Raw genomic sequence first — 22,799 nt, 5'->3', positions numbered from 1 at the left:
GGGACCGGATCTACTGCGTTAACCGGAACCAGACGCTGCAGTTCGAGGTCCGGGAAGAGCACGAGGGTTTCTTACCGGAGGTCCTGCCCTCCCCCACCGAGACCAGAGGAGCCCTGGTACCGTTTGTCCTCTCTCTGAACCAGGACCAGTGATTTATCCCGGTACAGGTCTCCGTTAACCGGGACAGTCAGCGCGGTGCCTTCATCACTTGTTGCTGCATGAAAATCAGATTCATGAACAAACTGATTTTACTGAGATGAATGTTGACCTGCAGGTTTGAAACCAGCTGTTGAGCAGATGTGACTGAATGTTACTGAAAATGAACTGATGCAGTTTTTTGGGGGTTTTTTTTGTATCCAGAGGCTGAAAGTTTGTTGGAAGTTTAAACCAGAACCAGTTTTATTAAGATCACAAATGATCGATCTCAAAATCTCCAGATAAGAAAAGAGTCGTCAGGTTATCAGAATAAATCAAACTGAATTTAATCTGGAAACAAACGAGACAGAAAAGAAGAAACCTGCATCATAAAATCTGCAAAAAGTCAAATTCAAATGTCAAGAATTCACTTTAATAACAAAACCTGAAAAATAACCGCATGAAAACTCAATAATCATACAAATAACATCGCTCATATTATAAATATATAAATATAAAGTAATCTCTGCTTTTATTAAATTAAAGTGCTCCAAAAAAAACCTTCATTCTGCTGAGGAAGACCATGTGACCTGGTCAAAAGCTCCTGAACAGCTTCTTAATAAACGTTTTCTTAACAACATTTAAAAAAAAAAACAACAATCATTAAAACAACGTTACACTCTGGAAACTTGAATGTTGCCACTTCTCCTGAGCTTTCAGTCACAGCTCGCGGTCTTCCTCAGCTGATGGAGTTTGCTCTGTTTGTCAAAAATATCATAAAAACAACAATAATAATAATTACAGTAGATGTTATTAAACGTGTTTCTGTATCTGCTCACCTGTAGATCCAACAGGTGAGTGATTGACAGGTGGGGGGCGGGGCTATAAACATACCTGAGAGCTGAGTTCAGACTGTTAAAGCTGCTGTTTCTTTACTCTGTGCAGTAAACCCCACCCGGCTGGGCCTCTTCAAACACTTAAAACAAACACACCCACCTAGTTCAGGTATTTTTTGGCCCCGCCCCCTGCCAGTCTGACGCCTCATTAACATAAAAAAGAGCAAAAAGTTATGAGAGGGTCAAAGGTCATCCTGCAATATCTTATTTTATGTGTTTTTTATTCATATTTTATAAGCTTTTTAATTGTTGGACACTTTTTTATACTTTATTAATTATTGTTTGTTTTTAGTATTTTATGAATGGAGGTCTGTGTGTGTAAAATAACTATAAATATTTTACACATTAAAGAAATCAAACCTCATCCACAGGTGCTCACCGTGTGTCAGCAGCGCCACCATGTGGTCAGTTATGAAGTGCTTCATGTTTTTTTGCTAATTCAAAAAAAAACGAAAATCTTAACCTCATGTTTGACAAATATTATCCAGACGTTACCAAACTATGATTCATTGATTATCTGAATGAATGGATGAATGATGATATGAAGCACTTTGAGTTCTTTAGTAAAACTTTGTCACTTTGTTTGGAGCAGAGCTGCAAATAATCATTATTATCATTATTGATTAATTATTATAAAATACTGAGAAATGTCTGAAATAACTTCCTCAAATGTCTCAAGTTGTTTTAACCCTTTACATCCTGACTCATAATTAGTCTCTACACTAATTCACATTCATAAATTATTCATCCGTTTGATTCATCTTATGGAAGAAACACATTCACAATCACTGTTTTATGGTCCAGGAAAACATTATATAGAATATAATGAATACAATATGTTTTAATGCTGATTTTTAATACATTTTTTCATAAACACAAGTCAAACTTATATTTTCACATATATAAAAATGTGTATCAGCTGCACAAAAATAGAAATAAAATGATGCATTTTATTTCTATTTTTGTAAACTGGCTCACATTAGGAAAAGTCAAGCTATAATAAATGTGTTTATGTTGTTTTTACAGCACTAAAATGTAAAAATGGGTCAAATTGAACAGAATGTGAAGGGTTAACCAACTGAAAACTTAAAGCGATGTGAAATCACATTATCATATTAAAGAAGCAGGAACCAGCAGTTTAAAACAATGATTCGATTATTAGAATAGTTGAGAATTAACTTTCTGTAGATCAACTAATGGATGAAAGGATGTTTGCAGCTCTGCAGGTCGCCGTGTTTTAACCCTTCAGATGATAAATGTGCCTTTAAAGGTGTCAAACATCTTAATAAATGTTGCTGATCATTTCATTTAAAGTATAAAGCTTCTTTTAATGGTTTGTTATGTGTTGAATATGAATGTTTGCTCTCATGTTGCTGCAGAGGTTTTAATATGCAGCGTGATGATGAAACTATGATGATCAATAAAATGATGCTTCCAGTCTGCCAAGTTTATTTATTTATTTATTAATTATACCTCCGATTTGATTGTTTATAAATCATAAGGTACAAATTATAATCAAATTCTGTGTTAGACAAACAGGTCAAATTTGGACATTTACATATGAATCAGCTGCACACAGAACATGCATTATATTCCCATGTTTGTAAACTGTGGGTCACATTAGGAAAAGTCTGACTAACAGAAATGTGTATTTTATGTTTGTACAGCTGTCAAACATAAAGATAGGTCCAGTTTGACCCTGAACAGCATATAAAGGGGTTTGAAGTAGATTTTGACATAAAGACTCGATCACGTCCCTTCAGAAGCTTCTCAGCAGCTGAAACTGTGAATCTGCAGTTTTCAGTGTGACTGCTGCAGAGGAGAGAGCAAGAAACACTGAGTCACTGACAGAGAGACGATGACGCTGCAGATCCTGCATCCTGCACACTGATCAATACCTGCACACTGATCAATACCCGCACACTGATCAATACCCGCACACTGATCAATACCTGCACACTGATCAATACCTGCAACCTGATCAATACCTGCACACTGATCAATACCTGCAACCTGATCAATACCTGCACAATGATCAATACCTGCAACCTGATCAATACCTGCACAATGATCAATACCTGCACACTGATCAATACCTGCACACTGATCAATAGCTGCAGCCTGATCAATACCTGCAACCTGATCAATACCTGCACAATGATCAATACCTGCAGCCTGATCAATACCTGCAGCCTGATCAATACCTGCACACTGATCAATACCCGCACACTGATCAATACCTGCACACTGATCAATACCTGCACACTGATCAATACCTGCAACCTGATCAATACCTGCACACTGATCAATACCTGCAACCTGATCAATACCTGCACAATGATCAATGCCTGCAGCCTGATCAATACCTACACACTGATCAATACCTGCACACTGATCAATAGCTGCAGCCTTATCAATACCTGCACACTGATCAATAGCTGCACACTGATCAATACCTGCACAATGATCAATACCTGCAGCCTGATCAATACCTGCAGCCTGATCAATACCTGCACACTGATCAATACCTGCACACTGATCAATACCTGCACACTGATCAATACCTGCAGCCTGATCAATACCTGCACACTGATCAATAGCTGCAGCCTGATCAATACCTGCACACTGATCAATAGCTGCAACCTGATCAATACCTGCAGCCTGATCAATACCTGCACAATGATCAATACCTGCAGCCTGATCAATACCTGCAGCCTGATCAATACCTGCACACTGATCAATACCTACACACTGATCAATACCTACAGCCTGATCACACACGCACACACACACACACACGTACACACACACACACACACACGTACACACACACACACACGCACACACGTACACACACACACGCACACATACACACACACGTACACACACACACACACACGTACACACACACACACGTACACACGTACACACACACACACACACGCACACACACACACACACGCACACATACACACACGTACACACACACACACACGTACACACACACGTACACACGTACACACACACACGCACACACGTACACACACACGTAAAAACACACACACACACACACACACACACACACACACACACACACACACACACACACACACACACACACACACACACACACACACACACACACACACACACACACCTGCCCATTAGGCTAGAAATGAAATGTATTGTAGTTGCTTTCAGTCCTGTTTAGAACAGAGTAGTGGTGCACGTGCTGCCATCTGGTGGCCAAAACGAGCATTACAACATCAAACACGGATAAAAATCCACATAAACACAAATCAGAAAACTATTTAAATCAGACATAGAAATTGAATCTTCAGAAATAAATAAAAAACTTCTCACGTGGTTTTCAGGGCTTCCAGAGAATGAAAATGAAACATTAAAAACATTCTAGCTGCAGATTTCTGTTCTGTTCTTGCTGCTAAACTAGAAGATAATTCACTTTTTACTCTTTATTCTGTCCTGGCAGATACGTCACTTTGTTAGACAGAGAGCAACACAAACACTCAGTAGGTTTGACTCCAGATTCTCCATCTTTACAAGTATATTTCTTTTTTTACAGGTTTGCAGATCAGGTAGCTATCCTCACTACAGGTAACCATGGTAACCAAGGTAAACAAACAACATATTTTACAGTAGGATTCACTCACATGTAAGTGAATGAGGTGTAAAAATGCAGCAAATGCCAATAAACCCGCGTAATAATTCACCAACCAACATAAATGAGGTTTAACAAAGTGCTAACTCAGACTATGGAGACTAACTAAACTCATGCTAACAGTTAGCTTCACGATTAGCAATTGCGTATTTAACCCGGTTTTACAACTGAAAATAAATGCTTTTAATACTATTGTGATGCACACAACATTATAACCAACTTACATAGTAACTATATTCACTGATAGATCGACTCCAAGGATCATAAACACTCAGCCTGCATGTGCACTGGTCGACTGTGCTGCTTAGACTGAATAATACCACAATCACCACCAGAGGGCGCTTATGTTCCTCAAACACTGACAGGAGTCACAGCACTATTACTGTTGTTTCTTTTACCCAAAGCTTAGTTTTCTTCTTTTATTGTTTGTTCAACATTTCAAAGATAATCCAGTTCAATCTCAAATTACTGATGTGCAAATATTCTACAGTGAGGAGCATCATGAAACACTCGGCCATGTACTCAGACATGTTTGAACACACTGACTGAATAATATCTTTACCCTCAGACAAGCATCAGTCTGACATTACTGCTTTATTTATAAAAACATCATGTTTCCCACAAAAGGAAAGAAGGTGAATCTGCTGTTGCAGGTTTCCAACACAACAACGGGCGCCAACAATGTGCACATGTTCCACATGATGGTTTAGTGGTCTGACGCCTTTTAGTTCCTTTTGGTTAATTTTATCTTTGCATTTTTTCTGAGAAACTAGATGTGTGAAGTGTTTTAGTGAGAATGTGGAAACAACAGCAGCACAACACAGTTTGTACTTTAAATAATTATAAAACACAGTAAAATTAAATGGTAAATATTTGTTTATTTGCATATTATATTATTAAGAGATGTAATAAAGAGAAGACTGTTACTGACTGCAGGAAGACTCATTCAAACCAAACACATGTTGGACTCCTGATGAACATGTTAACAACAATGATAAATGAAAGTTAAAATGATTTCTTCTGTACACTTAAACATGAAACTGAGCTGCTGCAACTTAAAAAGCACCAAAGAAAGTCTTAAAGTCTAAATTCTTCCACTTGAAGCAGATTTAAGGGAGGTAAATGAGTGAAAACATGAGAAAAGGATGAAAAATAATGCAGAAAAAGACACTTGATAAAATTCACACTGTGCTTCTTACATAACTAGAGATTAAATCCACATTTAAATATGTTTGCCAAACTAAAAATAAAATGTCTTCATTTGATGAATAACAACAAAACATTAACAGAGTCAAGATGTCAAAGTGATCTTATGATTCTTTCTTTATGTAAAGAATTCACCTACTCATGTAAAACTGAGACGATATTAATGATATAAGAGTCAGGGAGTCGTTTCTCTGGTGAGCTGATGCTGGTGTGGAAGTGGTTCATCAGTCTTCATCGTTCACCTCACAATCATCATATTCATCATCTTCATCGTTCATCTCCTGTGAAAAACAACACAAAGAAACACAAAGTCTGACACACTCAAGCTGAAAACTGACAAATCACAACCGCTCTGCTTTGAGCTTTAAGTTTCTGCTGCTGCACATTCAACACAATCAGAAATAATCTCACATATACAAATTAATGAATTTGAAAGAGCCTCAAACTCCCAGATTTTCCTCCCAGCTGACTGTTGAAGTTTAAAAACTGAACACAGGTCACAGTGGAGTCAGCAGACCCTGAACGCACCATCAGATATTTACCTGACTGGCTGCTGGACCTGAACGCCTCGCTGTTCTGCTTCTTACTGAGTAAGAAACCTGCACAAACACAAACAGTGAGACATTCACAGTCCTGCATTACAGTAACATGGATGTTATTAGTTGATTTTATACATCAACTCACAGTGTGGTCATCAGGTGCTCTCTGGTTCCCTGCTAAACAAATCAGAGCAACATTTCAGCTCGTAACTTACAGTTTGTGTTAATCAGACTGAACAAAGGTTGGTGAACATTTTCTCACCTCGAGCTCTGAAGAGAAGAACAGTAACAACAGTGATGAGGACGAGTTCAGCCACACGCAGCACCAACATTATGTAGCTCAGAGCAGAACAATCTGCATAAACTGAGGAGTCTAAATCACAGAAACAACATAAAGTAAAGGAAGTTTGTACATGTGAAATATTTTGGCAGGTTTTCATATTGAAGAAGCAGGTTGATGTGAGCTGTGGAAACAGAGGCCATGGAAATAACAGATTTTTAAAAATGACACTAACAAACACGATAGTTCAATCTGTAAAATTTGAAACTGATTTCTTCCTTTTTGTTCTGTTCTGTTTAAACTTGTTGATCTTGATACTTTCATTACTAGAAATGTATTTTTTAAAAACTGCACAGTGAGAAAACACCTCATGTTTATCATCTGCAGGGACTAAACACATTTTACTAAATAAAACCTCAAAATACATCAAATACAGTTTGTTATATCAGAATAAAGTGATTTTAAACAGTTCGTCATCTTCTCACCTGACAGCTGAGGACGGAAGTCATACAGCTGCACTTGTCCGCTGTAGGCATCTGTGACTTCACACTGCAAAAACTCATAATTTGATGTGTAAATAAAATGAGAAGTCAACAAGAACATAGCAGCTGAGCAGGAAGACCGTGACGTCTTTGCATCTCTGGTATTCATGTCCCAGTATCCTCCTTTATACAGCCACCTCACTGTGTGTCTGCAGCGTTTGTATCTCAACACAGAGCAGTTTAACTTCACCTCATCAGAGTCCTTATATTCAGTCACTGGTGAAGATGGAGATATTGTGAGAGAAAGACAACAAGAGTAAAATTAACTTCATCACTGTGATCATAATTATTGTAATGTTTCAGTATATTGTTCTAACAAGACAGTTTGAACTGAAAACGTTATGATGTAAATACTCACTGCTAACAACAGACAGATAAACATTAGAGTATCGACCTTGTTGTTGTCCAGACTTGTCGTGCTGTGTGCAGGTGTACCAACCAGTATCCTCAGCTGTGATCTTCTTTATAACCAGAGAACAGTTCGCTGTAACACTCAGTCTGTCTGATTTAATTTTGGCTTTTTCAACAAACTGCCCACGTTCAATCAGCTGTACTACTGCTGAGTTTGTTGTATCAAGGAAGACCCAGGTAGTACAGTTACATTTATCCTGATCAGTCATCAAACTTTCACAGGACAGAGTGGCTTCATCTCCATCTCTGACAGTGAAGGAGTGCCTAGTTTGTCCAGTTGCTGCTTATGAGAATTTGAGAGAAACGTGATAAATTAACTGAAATAAGAATATGACTGTAGTGTGAATGTTAAAAAATAAACATTTTATTTGACTGTCTAATTAAAATTAAAGTTATTTATGAAGTTTTGTATCTTACCTGTAAACTGAAGGCCCAGAATCAGAAATAACAACATTTTAATCCCGCTGAGTTCAACCACCGTGCTTCTTTGTCTTTCTCTCTGTCTTCTTCTCTCACTCTCAGCTCTCAAAATGCAGAAATAAACTATCTACTTCCTTTAATGAGCAAAGTGTCTCCTCCTCTTTGTGGCTTCATCTATTTTCTCTCAATAGTAACTAACAGGTGGAGCGTTTTAACTTCCCTTTTCTTTGTAAAACAAGCAGCTGTGGAAAAAAATGTTAGCCAGTTATAGGACACATAAAGGAACTGAATCCCCGTTTACTGTACACGAGCACATTTACACTTTAAGATGGCTCTGAGAATGCAATATAAATATTCCATCCATCCATCCATCTTCTTTCCGCTTATCCGGGGTCGGGTCGTGGGGGCAGCAACCTAAGCAGGGAAACCCAGACTTCCCTCTCCCCAGCCACTTCGTCCAGCTCTTCCTGGGGATCCTGAGGCGTTTCCAGGCCAGCCGAGAGACATAGTCTCTCCAGCGTGTCCTGGGTCTCCTACCGGTGGCACGTGCCCTGAACACCTCACCCGGGAGGCATCCTAACTAGATGCCAGAGCCACCTCATCTGGCTCTTTTCAACGCGGAGGAGCAGCGGGTCTACTCCGAGCTCCTCCCTGATGTCTGAGCTTCTCACCCTATCTCTAAGGGAGAGCCCAGCCACCCTACGGAGGAAGCTCATTTCGGCCGCTTGCACCCGCGATCTCGTTCTTTAGGTCACTACCCAAAGCTCATGACCATAGGTGAGGGTAAGAACGAAGATCGAATGGTAAATCGAGAGCTCTCTCTTCACCACGACGGATCTGTGCAGAGTCGGCATTACTGCAGACGCCGCACCGATTTGCCCTTCGATATCCCGCTCCATCCTTCCCTCACTCGTGAACAAGACTCCGAGGTACTTGAACTCCTCCACTTGGGGCAGGATCTCATCCCCGACCCGGAGGGTGCACTCCATCCTTTTCCGGCTGAGGACCATGGACTCGGATTTGGAGGTGCTGATTCTGATCCCGGCCACTTCACACTCGGCGGCGAACCGATCCAGTGAGAGTTGGAGGTCACGGTCTGATGAAGCCAACAGGACCACATCATCGGCAAAAAGCAGTGACCCAATCCTGAGGTCACCAAACCGGACCCCCTCAACACCCTGCCTGCACCTAAAAATCCTGTCCATAAAGATTATGAACAGGATCAGTGAAAAAGGGCAGCCCTGGTGGAGTCCAACCCTCACTGGAAACGAGTCCGACTTACTACCGGCAATGCGGACCAAGCTCTGACACCGGTCGTACAGGGAACGGAGGGCCCGTATCAGGGGGTCCGATACCCCGTACTCCCGGAGAACCCCCCACAGGACTCCCCGAGGGACACGGTCGAATGCCTTCTCCAATTTCACAAAACACATGTGGACTGGCTGGGCTAACTCCCATGCACCCTTAAGGATCCTGTAGAGGGTGTAGAGCTGGTCCACAGTTCCACGACCTGGACGAAAACCACACTGCTCCTCCTGAATCCGAGGTTCGACTATCCGACGGACCCTCCTCTCCTGTACCCCCGAATAGATTGCCTCCCCCTCCTGACAGGCCAGCTGGTGGTCCAGAACCTCTTCGAAGCCTTCTGGAAGTCGTTCTCCATGGCCTCACCGAACTCCTCCCATGTCCGGGTTTTTGCCTCAGTGACCCCCGCACAGCTGCACTCCGCTTGGCCTGTCGGTACCTGCCTGCTGCGTCCGGAGTCCCAAAGGCCAAAAAGGCCCTATAGGACTCCTTCTTCAGCGGGTTCGCTGGTGGACACCGGCCGCCACGACAGGCACCGACCACCTTACGGCCACAGCACCGGTCGGCCGCCTTAACAATGGAGGCACGGAACATGGCCCTTGTCTCCCCCGGTACACGGTCAAAGCTCTCCCGGAGGTGGGAGTTGAAACTCTCTCTGACAGGAGACTCTGCCAGACGTTCCCAGCAGACCCTCACAGGCCAGGTCTAACCGGCATCCTCCCCCACCATCGGAGCCAACTCACCACCAGGTGGTGATCAGTTGACAGCTCTGCCCCCTCTCTTCACCCGAGTGTCCAAGACATGCGGCCGCAAGTCCGACGACACGACTACAAAGTAAATTATCGAACTGCGGCCTAAGGTGTCCTGGTGCCAAGTGCTAATATGGACACCCTTATGCTTGAACATGGTGTTCGTTATGGACAATCTGTGACGAGCACAGAAGTCCAAAAACAAAACACCGCTCGGGTTCAGATCGGGGGGGCCGTTCCTCCCAATCACACCCTTCCAGGTCTCACTGTTGCTGCCGACGTGAGCGTTAAAGTCCCCCAGCAGAACGAGGGAATCCCCAGAGGGAGCACTCTCCAGCACCCCCTCTAAGGAGTCCAAGAAGGGTGGATACTCTCAACTGCTATTTGGACCATAGGCACAAACAACAGTCAGGATCTGTCCCCCCACCCGAAGGCGGAGGGAGGCTTTCATCCACCGGGGTAAGCTCTAACACAAAGGCACCAAGCCGGGGGGCAATAAGTATTGCCACCCCTGCCCGGCGCCTCTCACCAGTGGCAACTCCAGAGTCCCATGTTTCATCTTCGGGCTGTGCCTGGCCGGGCCCCATGGGGGTATATATATTGTTCATCATAAGGGGTCTTTGTGATCTACGCTATGTGAGCTACTGCATACTACATCGCTCATAATACTGCAGTACTTTTACTGTAATACTGCATACTACATCGCTCATAATACTGCAGTACTTTTACTGTAATACTGCACACTACATCGCTCATAATACTGCAGTACTTTTACTGTAATACTGCATACTACATCGCTCATAATACTGCAGTACTTTTACTGCAATACTGCATACTACTTCGCTCATAATACTGCAGTACTTTTACTGTAATACTGCATACTACATCACTATAATACTGCAGTACTTTTACTGTAATACTGCATACTACATCACTCATAACACTGCAGTACTTTTACTGCAATACTGCATACTACATCGCTCATAATACTGCAGTACTATTACTTCAATACTGCATACTACATCGCTCATAATACTGCAGTACTTTTACTGCAATACTGCATACTACATCGCTCATAATACTGCAGTACTTTTACTGTAATACTGCATACTACATCACTCATAATACTGCAGTACTTTTACTGCAATACTGCATACTACATCGCTCATAATACTGCAGTACTATTACTTCAATACTGCATACTACATCGCTCATAATACTGCAGTACTTTTACTGCAATACTGCATACTACATCGCTCATAATACTGCAGTACTTTTACTGCAATACTGCATACTACATCACTCATAATACTGCAGTACTATTACTGCAATACTGCATACTACATCGCTCATAATACTGCAGTACTATTACTGCAATACTGCATACTACATCGCTCATAATACTGCAGTACTTTTACTGCAGTACTTTTACTGCAATACTGCATACTACATCACTCATAATACTGCAGTACTTTTACTGCAATACTGTATACTACATCACTATAATACTGCAGTACTTTTACTGCAATACTGCATACTACATCACTCATAATACTGCAGTACTTTTACTGTAATACTGCATACTACATCACTCATAATACTGCAGTACTTTTACTGTAATACTGCATACTACATCACTATAATACTGCAGTACTTTTACTGCAATACTGCATACTACATCACTATAATACTGCAGTACTTTTACTGTAATACTGCATACTACATCGCTCATAATACTGCAGTACTTTTACTGTAATACTGCATACTACATCACTATAATACTGCAGTACTTTTACTGTAATACTGCATACTACATCACTATAATACTGCAGTACTTTTACTGCAATACTGCATACTACATCACTATAATACTGCAGTACTTTTACTGTAATACTGCATACTACATCGCTCATAATACTGCAGTACTTTTACTGTAATACTGCATACTACATCACTATAATACTGCAGTACTTTTACTGTAATACTGCATACTACATCACTATAATACTGCAGTACTTGTGCTCTGAGTTCTTCTCTCAGACTCAGATGAACGTCGTCTTTTATTGAACTGATCAGGTTTAAGTGTTTCTGACGCTTGATGACGCTGCAGGTCACAAACAGCTGATGGATCTTCATCACTCAGCGACTCATTACTGCTGTGAAGGAACATTAACAGAAATTCGATGGACGTGTCAGCGGTTAATCTGAGGGAAGAGAAATAAAAAGGATCGGGCAGCTCGTCTGAAATTACGTTCGATTAGAAACTGAGAAATAAACCTGGAGATGTGTCTTAATGAAAGAAATGAAGAAACATTCTGATAATTAATTTATTCATATTAAAGAATCCTCCAATCAAACGCTGAGTATTTAAAACAGATTAATAATATATCATGATGTGTATCTTTATTTTATTAAATCAGAAAGAAATTAAAATCAGGTATAAAATCTGAACTGTTTAATAAACTAAAAATGTCAGCTGACTGTTTAAATTAAATGTAAATATTTATTTTACTTGGATATTTTATTTATTATTCATTTGATTGAATATGAATTACAGATTATTTATTTATTTAATTACAGGATTCGTCAGGTTTGATCCTCCGTAAGCTGAACGCTTCATTACAATCAGCTCATGTTATTGATCGTGTGTTTGGGGGGGGGTTAATGTCTTAATCAAATATGGCAGCTGTGAGGAGGAGGAAGAGGAGGAGGAGGAGGAAGAGGAGGAGGAGGAAGAGGAGGAGCAGGAGGAAGAGGAGGACGAGAAGGAGGAGCAGGAGGAAGAGGAGGAGGAGCAGGAGGATGAGGAAGAGGAGGAGGAGGAGGAGGAAGAGGAGGAGGAGGAAGAGGAGGAGCAGGAGGAAGAGGAGGAGGAGGAAGAGGAGGAGGAAGAGGAGGAGGAGAAGGAGGATGAGGAAGAGGAGGAGCACGTATCTTTTAACTCATTTCAGATAAAAACACATTTTGCATAAATTTGTCTCCATAAGAGTGAAAGTAAAAAATAATTTAAAGTGTTTAAAGTAATAAACTGTTACTGTGTGTGTGTGTGTGTGTTAAACATGTGTGTGTGTGTGTGTGTGTGTGTCTCTCTACAGACTGAGTTGATCTCTGTTCACTCCAGCAGCCCCCCCACCTCCCCCGACTGACAGCTAATTTACTGACAACACAATAAAAAACATTTCATCCTGGTTGCCATGGTGACCATACTCCAATCAATCACTGAAAATATGATTCTTAAACACTTTAATGTTCCTTAAAGACAGAAACAGATTCTAACAGACTGTTGATGTTTGTTTTTATAACTTTAGAACATGAAATAAAATAAATAAAATAAAATAAATAAAGTTACTGTGAATATTTTTATATCATTTTATTTTCTCTCTGCCGGATTTTTCATTTAAAGATAAAACTGTTATCTGCAGGACTGTGAGAGGATTAATGTGTGTGCGTGTGTGTGTGTGTGTGTGTGTGTGTGTGTGCGTGTGTGTATGTGTGTGTGTGTGTGTTAAACATGTGTGTGTGTGTATGTGTGTGTGTGTGTGTGTGTGTGTGTGTGTGCGTGTGTGTGTGTGTGTGTGTGTGTGTGTTAAACATGTGTGTGTGTGTATGTGTGTGTGTGAGTGTATGTGTGTGTAAGTCTGTGTGTGTGTGTGTGTGTGTGTGTGTGTGTGTTTATCTCTGGTTGCAGAGCTCCTGACATCAGAGGAAACTGAAATGTCACTTCCTGTAGTGACAGTATGAAGATAATCAGATTTCATCATCGCTGTTAAACGAATGAAAGAAGAAGAAGTTTAACGTTCAGCCTTTACTTTACTGTCACACTAAATATTCATGTTTAAGAAGCTGAACCAGAGAATACTAAAGGAATATCTGTGACTCATTTCCAGTTAAAACAATAATAAATAAAACTTATTTAGGATTTAACATTATATTAAAATGTTATTTAAATATTTCATCAGCATGTAGAAGAATATTAAAGTCTATAAAGTGAGAATAAATATGTGTTCTGAGTTTGACATACCACAGTAAAGTGTGTTGTTAACCACCCTGCCAAATTTGAATGATTAAAAAAATCACCAAATATATGAAATTAGGCTTCAAAGTTGTGTAATAGTCTGCCTCTGTCTCTGCTCCCAAACGCTGAAGCCCCGCCCCCTACCAAGTGTCACCTGTCAATCAAAGTCACCACCTCTACCAGAAACATGGACGCTAGGTCTGAGAGCTTTCTAGTGCTAACTCAGCTGCTAGCTCGGCGTCTAACTCAGCTAACTGGCTAACTGTAGACTGTAGTAGTACTAGTGTGTGCTGAATGTATTTATACCTCTACAGCAGCAGGGCGGGTTTATGCTAAGCCTAGCTCCACAATTCAAATCTAAATGGTTGAAATGCTTTTTAACCTTTTTTAGAAATACATTTATGACATATTTAATGTGTTTAGAAGAAAATGTCTGAATTCACTTTACACCGTATTTAATATATTTAACGAGCTTTAACTCATGAAATGATTTTTAGCTCGTTATTAAACTCAACGTGACTTTAATATAATTTAAAGCTTGTTTGTTGATAATTAATCAGCTGCAGGTCAGATTTTAATGAAACTTCTGATTAATATTCACATTTATTCATTAATCACACATCTCTCCATCAAGGATATTTATAATCTGCTGTTGACAGTTAATATAAAAACAATTTAAATGATAATTAACGATCCTCCTGAAAGATGTTAAACAATAAAAGAATAAAGAAGTCAGAGTTTAATTTAACCAAGAAGATTTTAATCTTTTATTAACATCAATGATTCGATCCGTCCGGAACAGTTTCACTCGTCTCAACTTTGTTTTTTTTCTTTACAAATAATTATAAAACTGTACAGTAGAAAAAAAAAACAAATAAAAAAAGTTGAAATATATTATTAATAATAATAATAATAATAATATTAAAGGTTTCACAACTTCATTTTCTCTGTTTAACACAAAACCTTTAAAAACTGAAACCAGAAAAAATCACATTTCATTAAAAAGGAGAAAAAAACTTTTCATGCAGCAAGTTGAAAACAGCCTGAGAATGTTTCCATGGCGACGACGAAGAGGAGGAGGAGGAAGAGAGGTGGAAGAAGAGGAGGAGGAGGTTGGTGGAGGAGGAGGAGGAAGAGGAGGAGGAGGAGGAAGAGGAGGGGGAGGAGGAGGAGGAGGAGGAGGAGGAAGAGGAGGAGGAAGAGGAAGAGAGGGAGGAGGAGGAGGAGGTTGGTGGAGGAGGAGGAGGAGGAGGAAGAGGAGGAGGAGGGGGAAGAGGAGGAGAGGGAGGAGGAAGAGGAAGAGGAGGAGGAAGAGGAGGAAGATGAGGAGGAGGAGGACAGGGAGGAAGAGGAAGAGGAGGAGGAGAGAAGAGCAGGAGGAAGAGAGGGAGGAAGAGGAGGAGCAGGAGGAAGAGGAGGAGGAAAAGGAGGTGGAAGAGGAGAGGAGGAGGAGGAAGAAGAAGAAGAGGAGGAAGAAGAGGAAGAGGTGGAAGAGGAAGAAGAGCAGGAGGAGGAAGAGGAGAGGGAGGAAAAGGAGGAGGAGGAAGTGGAGGAGGAAGAGGAGGAGGAAGAAGATGAAGAATAGGAAGAGGAGGAGCAGGAGGAAGAGGAGGAAAAGGAGGAGGAAGACGAAGAGGAGGAGGATGTAAAAAATAAAGAATAATAATAGAAATTAGACCAATACACACAGAGGGGGGTGTAGTGACTGCTTCTGTCCACAGGAGGCGCTGTGATCAACACTCAGTAACTTTAAGATGAATAAATAAATAAATCAGTGACTCCATGTTTGTTTCTCCTGAAAAAACACTGAATGTAAAATCACACAGACGAAAAACAAACATTAATTTAATAAATTCATTTATTTTGGATTCTTACTTTGTTATAATTTGATTTAAATCAGGATGTAAATACACAGTAAAAACTAAAACGCTGCGTAGCTTCAGTTCTTTATTTATTTATTTATTTATTTATTTCTTTACTTATTTATTTATTTATTTATTTATTTAATGTGTTTTAAACAGTCGGAGCGTCATGTGATGATGCAATAATAACTCAACTTATTGCTCTTCTTCTTCTCTTTTTATTCAACTTAACCCTCCTGTTGTCCTCGAGTCAAGGAAGGAAGGAAGGAAGGAAGGGAGGGAGGAAGAAGGAAGGAAAGGAGGGAGGAAGGAAGAAGGAAGGAAAGGAGGGAGGAAGGGAGGAAGGAGGAAAGGAGGAAGAAGGAAATGAGGAAGGAAGGGAGGAAGGAAGGGAGGAAAGAAGGAAGGTAGGAGGGAGTAAGGAAAAGAGGAAGGAAGGAAGGAAGGAAGGAAGGAAGGACGGAAGGACGGAGTAAGGAAGGAAGGAGGGAGGGAGGGAGAAAGGAAAAGAGGAAGGAAGGAAGGGGGAAGGTGGGGTGGAGGAAAGAAGAAAAAGGGATGGAGGGAGGAAAGAAGGAAGGGAGGAAAGAAAGAGAGAAGGAAGGGAGGAAGGAAGGAAGGAAGGAAGGAAGGAAGGAACAGTTAAAGACGGGGGAGGACGACACAAAAGTTAAAGAAACTTTTTCCTTTTTTTAAACTTTTTTTTTTCTTCGTCAGAATCGAACCAGTTTTCTTTCTGTTTTTGCATAATGAATATTATATTATATTAAATTATATTATATTTATATTAAAGGTCAGACGAGCATAAAAACCAAACCTGATGAACATTAAACATAATAAATAAATATGAAATAAATAATAAATATAAAGGCACTTCCAGAGCTTTCATCCTTTTCTTCTTCTGACTCAAATAAATCTTTTAAATCTTTTATTTTCGTCTCCAGTTTCAGTTTTTCGGAGAGGTTTTTTTTTTCAGACCTCCACTTCCTGTTGTCCGCCCTGCGCGCCGCCTGCCGTTGCCGTGGCGATGTCGAAGCAGGTCTCCATCATGACGTGGGACTTGCAGAGGTTGACGCAATCCTGCAGATCCGCCGTGACCCGAGCCAGAACCTCCAGGTACTCCTGGGACTCCCGGTCCAGCTCCGGGTCCACGTCGACTGCAGAGAGGAAGCAGAGAGGAAGCAGAGAAAAACAAGAGGGGAAGCGGAGAGGAAGCAGAGAGGAAGCAGAGAGGAAGCAGAGAGGAAGCAGAGAGGAAGCAGAGGGGAACCAGAGAGGAACCAGAGGGAAAGCAGAGAGGAAGCAGAGGGAAGCAGAGGGGAAGCAGAGAGGAAGCAGAGGGGAAGCAGAGGGGAGGCAGAGAGGAACAAGAGAGGAAGCAAAGAGGAAGCAGAGAGGAAGCAGAGGGGAAGCAGAGAGGAAGCAGAGAGGAAGCAGAGAGAAAGCAGAGAAGAAGAAGAGAGAAAGCAGAGAAGAAGAAGAGAGAAAGCAGAGAAGAAGAAGAGAGGAAGCAGAGAGGAAGCAGAGAGGAAGCAGAGAGGAAGCTGATAAATAACACAAACTGAACACATAGAATTACACTCAAATCTAATCTAACACCTTAAGTCTTACAGTTCAGACATTTGAACACATTTTTTGGACGTTAAATATTAAAATAACTAAATTAAAGCCGTCTTAAAGACTCTGCAGTGAGATTAAACTCAGCGGCTGAACAGCTGCTGCAGATTTGGGCTCATTGAGTAAAACTTTGGCAGCAGTGAGACGTGTGAAATGATGAATGTGGGTTCAAAAGGTGAAGTTTAACAACCCCCCCTTCCCCTCCATCCTGACCCCTGACCCCTGCAGGAGGAGCAGCAGCGTTAACTCACACTCTCCGCTCCACTTGGCCGGGTGGAGCATCAGTCGGCTCTTGGCCTCGTCCAGCTCCAGCAGCAGTGCTTCATGTTTGCTCCTCAGCTCTCTGATCCGCTGCTGACGCTTCTCCAGCATCCTCAGCCGGGCGTTAAAGTACAGCAGACCCTGTGAGACGAAACAAACGCACCCACACAACGGTTACATACACCTGAAACAACCTGAACTCTGCACAGCACCAGGAGAGCAGAGGGGAAGCAGAGAGGAAGCAAAGAGGAAGCAGAGAGGAAGCAGAGAGGAAGCAAAGAGGAAGCAGAGAGAAAGCAGAGAGGAAACAGAGAGGAAGCAGAGAGGAAGCAGAGAGGAAGCAAAGTGGAAGCAGAGAGAAAGCAGAGAGGAATCAGAGAGGAAGAAGAGAGGAAGCAGACGCACCCACACACACGGTCAACATCCACCTGAAAGAACCTGAACTCTGCACAGCACCAGGAGGAGGAGGAGGAGGAGGAGGAGGAGGAGGAAGGGGAGGATCGGGGGGGATTACGAAGGGGATGCAAACCTTCAATCTGTGTCCACTGCTGGATTTAATTAGGAGCTGCAGATAAAATTAGCATGGGCGCTAATCTGCAGGCTATAGACTTAATCTGAGGAGGATTAAGGACAGCGAGGACGAGCAGGTGACTCAGGCTGGAAATAAAAAGGTGCTTTAAAGGAAAATGACCTGAGAGCTCAGCAGAGTCTCAGAGGAAAGAGAAATAAACACATCAGAAATAAAATCAGAGAGGAAAGGAGGACGATGCTGAAGATTAATAAAAACTTTAAAATGTGAAGTGGAGGAAGTGAAACTGATTTTAGTTCAAAGGCAACAAACACAACAATGTGATCTGATGGGAGGAAGGAAGGAAGGAAGGGAGGAAGGAAGGGAGGACGGAAGGAAGGGAGTAAGGAAGGATAGACGGAAGGAAGGAAGGAAGGAAGGAAAGGGAGGAAGGAAGGAAGGAAGGAAGGAAGGAAGGAAGGAAGGAAGGAAGGAAGGAAGGAAGGGAGGGAGGAAGGAAGGGAGGAAGGACGGAAGGAAGGAAAGGGAGGAGGCAAGGATGGAAGGAAGGAAAGGGAAGAAGGAAAGAAGGAAAGATGGAAGGAAGGAAAGAAGGAAGGAAGGAGGGAAGGAGGAAGGGAGGAAGGAAGGACGAAAGGAAGGAAGGAAGGAAGGAAGGAAGGAAGGAAGGAAGGAAGGAAGGAAGGAAGGAAGGAAGGAAGGAAGGAAGGAAGGAAGGATCTTTGGTGGAGAACAGACTCAGCAGGGTTATTATGGGTCAATAACACTAAAACTAGCAGAAAACAATAATTTAGTTAATAGAAAAAAATAAAATAAAATCAACTAAAACTACTTCATCACTTGTTAAACTCACTATAACTTTTAATTTGAAATAAGGAGAATTAACAAGGTTTTAAAGTAAGGAAGGAAGGGAGGAAGGGAAGAAGGAAGGAAGGAAGGGAGGAAGGACGGACGGACTGATGGAAGGAAGGAATGGATGAAGGAAGGAAGGACGGAAGGACAGAAGGAAAGACGGAAGGAGGGAAGGAAAGAAGGACAGAAGGAAGGAAGGAAGTAAGGGAGGAAGGACGGAAGGACGGAAGGACAGAAGGAAAGACGGAAGGAGGGAAGGAGGGAAGGAAAGAAGGACAGAAGGAAGGAAGGAAGGAAAGAAAAGAAGGAAAGAAGGAAGGAATGAAGGAAAGAAGGACAGATGGAAGGAAGGAAGGAACAAAAAAAGATGAAACATGAGACTCAATAACAGAATAACTGGAGAAGACTCACCTTCTCTACATCATGGAAGGTCTGCTGAGAGGAGAGAGAGAGAGGAGGAGAGGAGGAGGAGAGGAGGAGGAGAGAGAGAGAAGAGGAGAGAGAGGAGAGGAGGAGAGAAGAGAAAGATAGGAGGAGGAGGAGAGAGAGAAGGAGGAGAGAGAGAGGAGAGGAGAGAAGAGGAGTAGGAGGAGAGGAGGAAAGAAGGAGAGAAGAGGAAGAGAGGAGGAGGGAAGGAGGAGGAGAGGAGAGAGAGGAGGAGGAGAGGGGGAGGAGAGGAGGAGGAGAGGAGGAGGAGAGGAGAGAAGAGGAGGAGAGGAGGAGAGAGAGAAGAGGAGAGAGAGAGGAGAAGGAGGAGAGAAGGAATAGAGGAGAGAAGAGGAGGAGAGGAGGAGGAGAGGAGAGAGGGAAGAGAAGGAGAGGAGGAGGAGAAGAGGAGGAGAGGAAGGAGAGAAGAGGAGGAGAGGAAGGAGAGAAGACAGGATGATTTATTTGCAGTTCGTCTCTAATAGAAAATAAATCAGTTTCCAGCTGAATGAACATTTCTTCACTCTGAAGGTTAACGAGCCGTTAACACTTTCATCCATCACTGCTCCTCCTCGTCCTGCTGCTGCTCCTCCTCCTGCTCCTCCCTCCTCCTCCTTATTTCCTCCCACCTCCTCCTCCTTCTCCTCCTCACCTCTGACCCCGGCACCTCCTCCCTCCTCCTCCTCTCCTCCTCTCTGCCTCTCTCTCTCCTCTTCTCTCTCCTCTTCCTCTCCTCCTCTTCCTCTCCTCCTCCTCTCCTCCTCACCTCTGACCCCAGCACCTCCTCCCTCCTCCTCCTCACCTCTGACCCTGGCACCACCTCCTCCCTCCTCCTCCTCCTCCTCACCTCTGACCCCGGCACCTCCTCCCTCTTCCTCTGCAGTCGCTCCACGTCATCGATCTCGTACACTTTGATCTCGAACGGCTCCTTCAGCGCGCCTCCTCCTGCCTCCACCCACTGGCCCCCCCCCTTCCTCCCCAGAGAGGAGGAGTCGGGGAGCGGAGCCGGGATCAGGCGCCGCCGCAGGAAACCTGAACACAGGAAGTAGAATAAATAAAAGTCATGTGTTAATAAAATAAAATCATGGGAGGGAGGGAGGGAGGGAGGAAGGAAGGAAAGGAGGGAGGAAGGAAGGAAGGAAGGAAGGAAGGAACGAAGGAAGGAAAGGAGGGAGTAAGGAAGGAAGGAAGGAAGGAAGGAAGGAAGGAAAGGAGGGAGGAAGGAAGGAAGGAAAGGAGGGAGGAAGGAAGGAAGGAAAACGGAAGAAAAGGAGGGAGAAAAGGAAGGAAGACGGAAGGAAAGGAGGGAGGAAGGAAGGAAGGAAAACGGAAGGAAAGGAGGGAGGAAGGAAGACAGAAGGAAAGGAAAGGAGGGAGGAAGGAAGAAGGAAGGAAAGGAAAGAAGGGAAGAAGGAAGGTAGGAGGAAGGAAAGGACAGGGGAAAAAAGGAAGGGAGGGAGGAAGGAAGAAAGGGGGGATGGAGGAAGGAAAGAAGGAAGGGAGAAAGGAAGGAAGGAAGGACAGAAGGAAGGAAGGACGGAAAGAAGGAACAGTCAAAACAGACACCGGGAGGACGACACGAAGGTTAATCATTATTTTCTTCATTTATCTGTTTCCTAGTATTTATTCAGACTTATTTCTGTATTATTATAATATTATTATATTATTATTATTATCTATTACACTATTATGTTTATGTTTTTAATAATATTTTTATAGTATTATTTAAAGTTATTTTCTTTATTTTAATGTGTAAAATAGGTTTTAATACAGTATATATTAGTCTATCAGGATTTATTTCTCTATTATTATATTATCTGTTTCATTATATTATCAAAACTCATCTTATTGTTATTTTTTATCCATAATAATAAAATCATGTTTTTATTGAACATGTTTTTTAATGCAGGTTTAATGAGGAAGTTGATTCGTGTTGATGTGATTTTTTTTATCGTGTATAAATCTAATAACAACCTGCAGCACCTGTTTCTCTGTCTGATCCTCACTTCGTCTTTCACTGATTATTTTTAATGACTGTGTTCACGCTGCTGTCAGATAGCGGGGGGGGGGGGGGTAGTGGGGGGGGGGGGCGATGATCATAATGACCAAAGATTAAAAGCAACAACACAAACAAAAAGCAACGACTGATTATCACAAACACTCTGCGAGGACGTCTCTCTGAAATAATAACGACATATTGAGAAGGAGGGAGCATCAGTGTGGGGGGGGGTTGGGGTGGAGGTGTGTGTGTGTGTGGGGGGGTTGGGGTGGAGGTGTGTGTGTGTGTGTGTGTGTGTGTGTGGAGGTGTGTGTGTGTGTGTGTGTGTGTGTGGAGGTGTGTGTGTGTGTGTGTGTGTGTGTGTGTGTGTAGGTGTGTGTGTGTGGAAGGGGGGGGGGGTGGAGGAGGGGGGGTGATAATTGGAGTTGGATATGTACTCTGGGAATCGTGGCAGCTTCATGAAATATTCATGAGGCAGCAACGAGGCGAGATCCTCAGACTGATCACATGACCTGAATCCATATTCATCACACTGACCTGCTGAGACTCACGCAGCCAATCAGCTGCCCGACACGCTGACACACAACTACACATAGAACTACACCTACTACTACACAACTACACCAACTACACCACCAACTACTACAACACCTACAACTACACCACCAACTACTACTACTACACCGCCTACACCATTACATCCACAGCGATACTGAGCACAGATGTAAATGTGAGCAGAGATAAGATCGTGCAGCCTCTGATAGATGATACTCTCCTCTCTGCTCAACATTCACCGTCACACAGAAAACCATAAATATGTTAATTCTGTCTCACAGAGAGATGAATTTATGGCTCTTTCTCTTCCAGCATCAACACATCAGAAACAGCTGCTGAATGTCAGATTAAAGTTTATCCGTTAACGTCGCTGATATGGAACCTCATTTCAATAATAGAAGGATAAAAGGTAAAACACTGTGATACAGATTCACTCTCTTATTCTGCTGCTGCTCATCATTTGTGACTTCAAATACACAGAAAAAGTTTTCTGTCAGTCTCAGGCAATCAAATACATTTAT

General features: G+C 42.3%; 2 protein-coding genes and 1 long non-coding RNA gene across 3 annotated transcripts in view; 1 reads left to right on the top strand and 2 right to left on the bottom strand.

Annotated features, from left to right (window-relative positions):
- Positions 1-22,799, top strand: part of LOC133997984 (pleckstrin homology domain-containing family G member 3-like) — a 378,673-nt gene that overhangs the window by 40,178 nt on the left and 315,696 nt on the right. The window lies entirely within an intron of this gene.
- Positions 6,298-6,824, bottom strand: LOC133997948 (uncharacterized). The gene is made up of 3 exons (XR_009927323.1): positions 6,718-6,824; positions 6,601-6,632; positions 6,298-6,515 (listed from the first exon to the last, which is right to left on the bottom strand). It is a non-coding gene; the product is annotated as an uncharacterized LOC133997948 (long non-coding RNA).
- The window catches only part of LOC133997228 (kinesin-like protein KIF26A), a 54,203-nt gene continuing 48,415 nt past the window's right edge, over positions 17,012-22,799 (bottom strand). Inside the window, 4 exon segments of the mRNA XM_062436801.1 lie at positions 17,012-17,196; positions 17,908-18,058; positions 19,710-19,733; positions 20,572-20,756. Of these exon segments, the coding sequence (XP_062292785.1) occupies positions 17,012-17,196; positions 17,908-18,058; positions 19,710-19,733; positions 20,572-20,756 (545 nt within the window).

Source organism: Scomber scombrus, chromosome 17, assembly GCF_963691925.1.
Source record: "Scomber scombrus chromosome 17, fScoSco1.1, whole genome shotgun sequence".
Taxonomy (NCBI): domain Eukaryota; kingdom Metazoa; phylum Chordata; class Actinopteri; order Scombriformes; family Scombridae; genus Scomber; species Scomber scombrus.
This window is presented reverse-complemented; position numbering and strand designations above follow the sequence as displayed.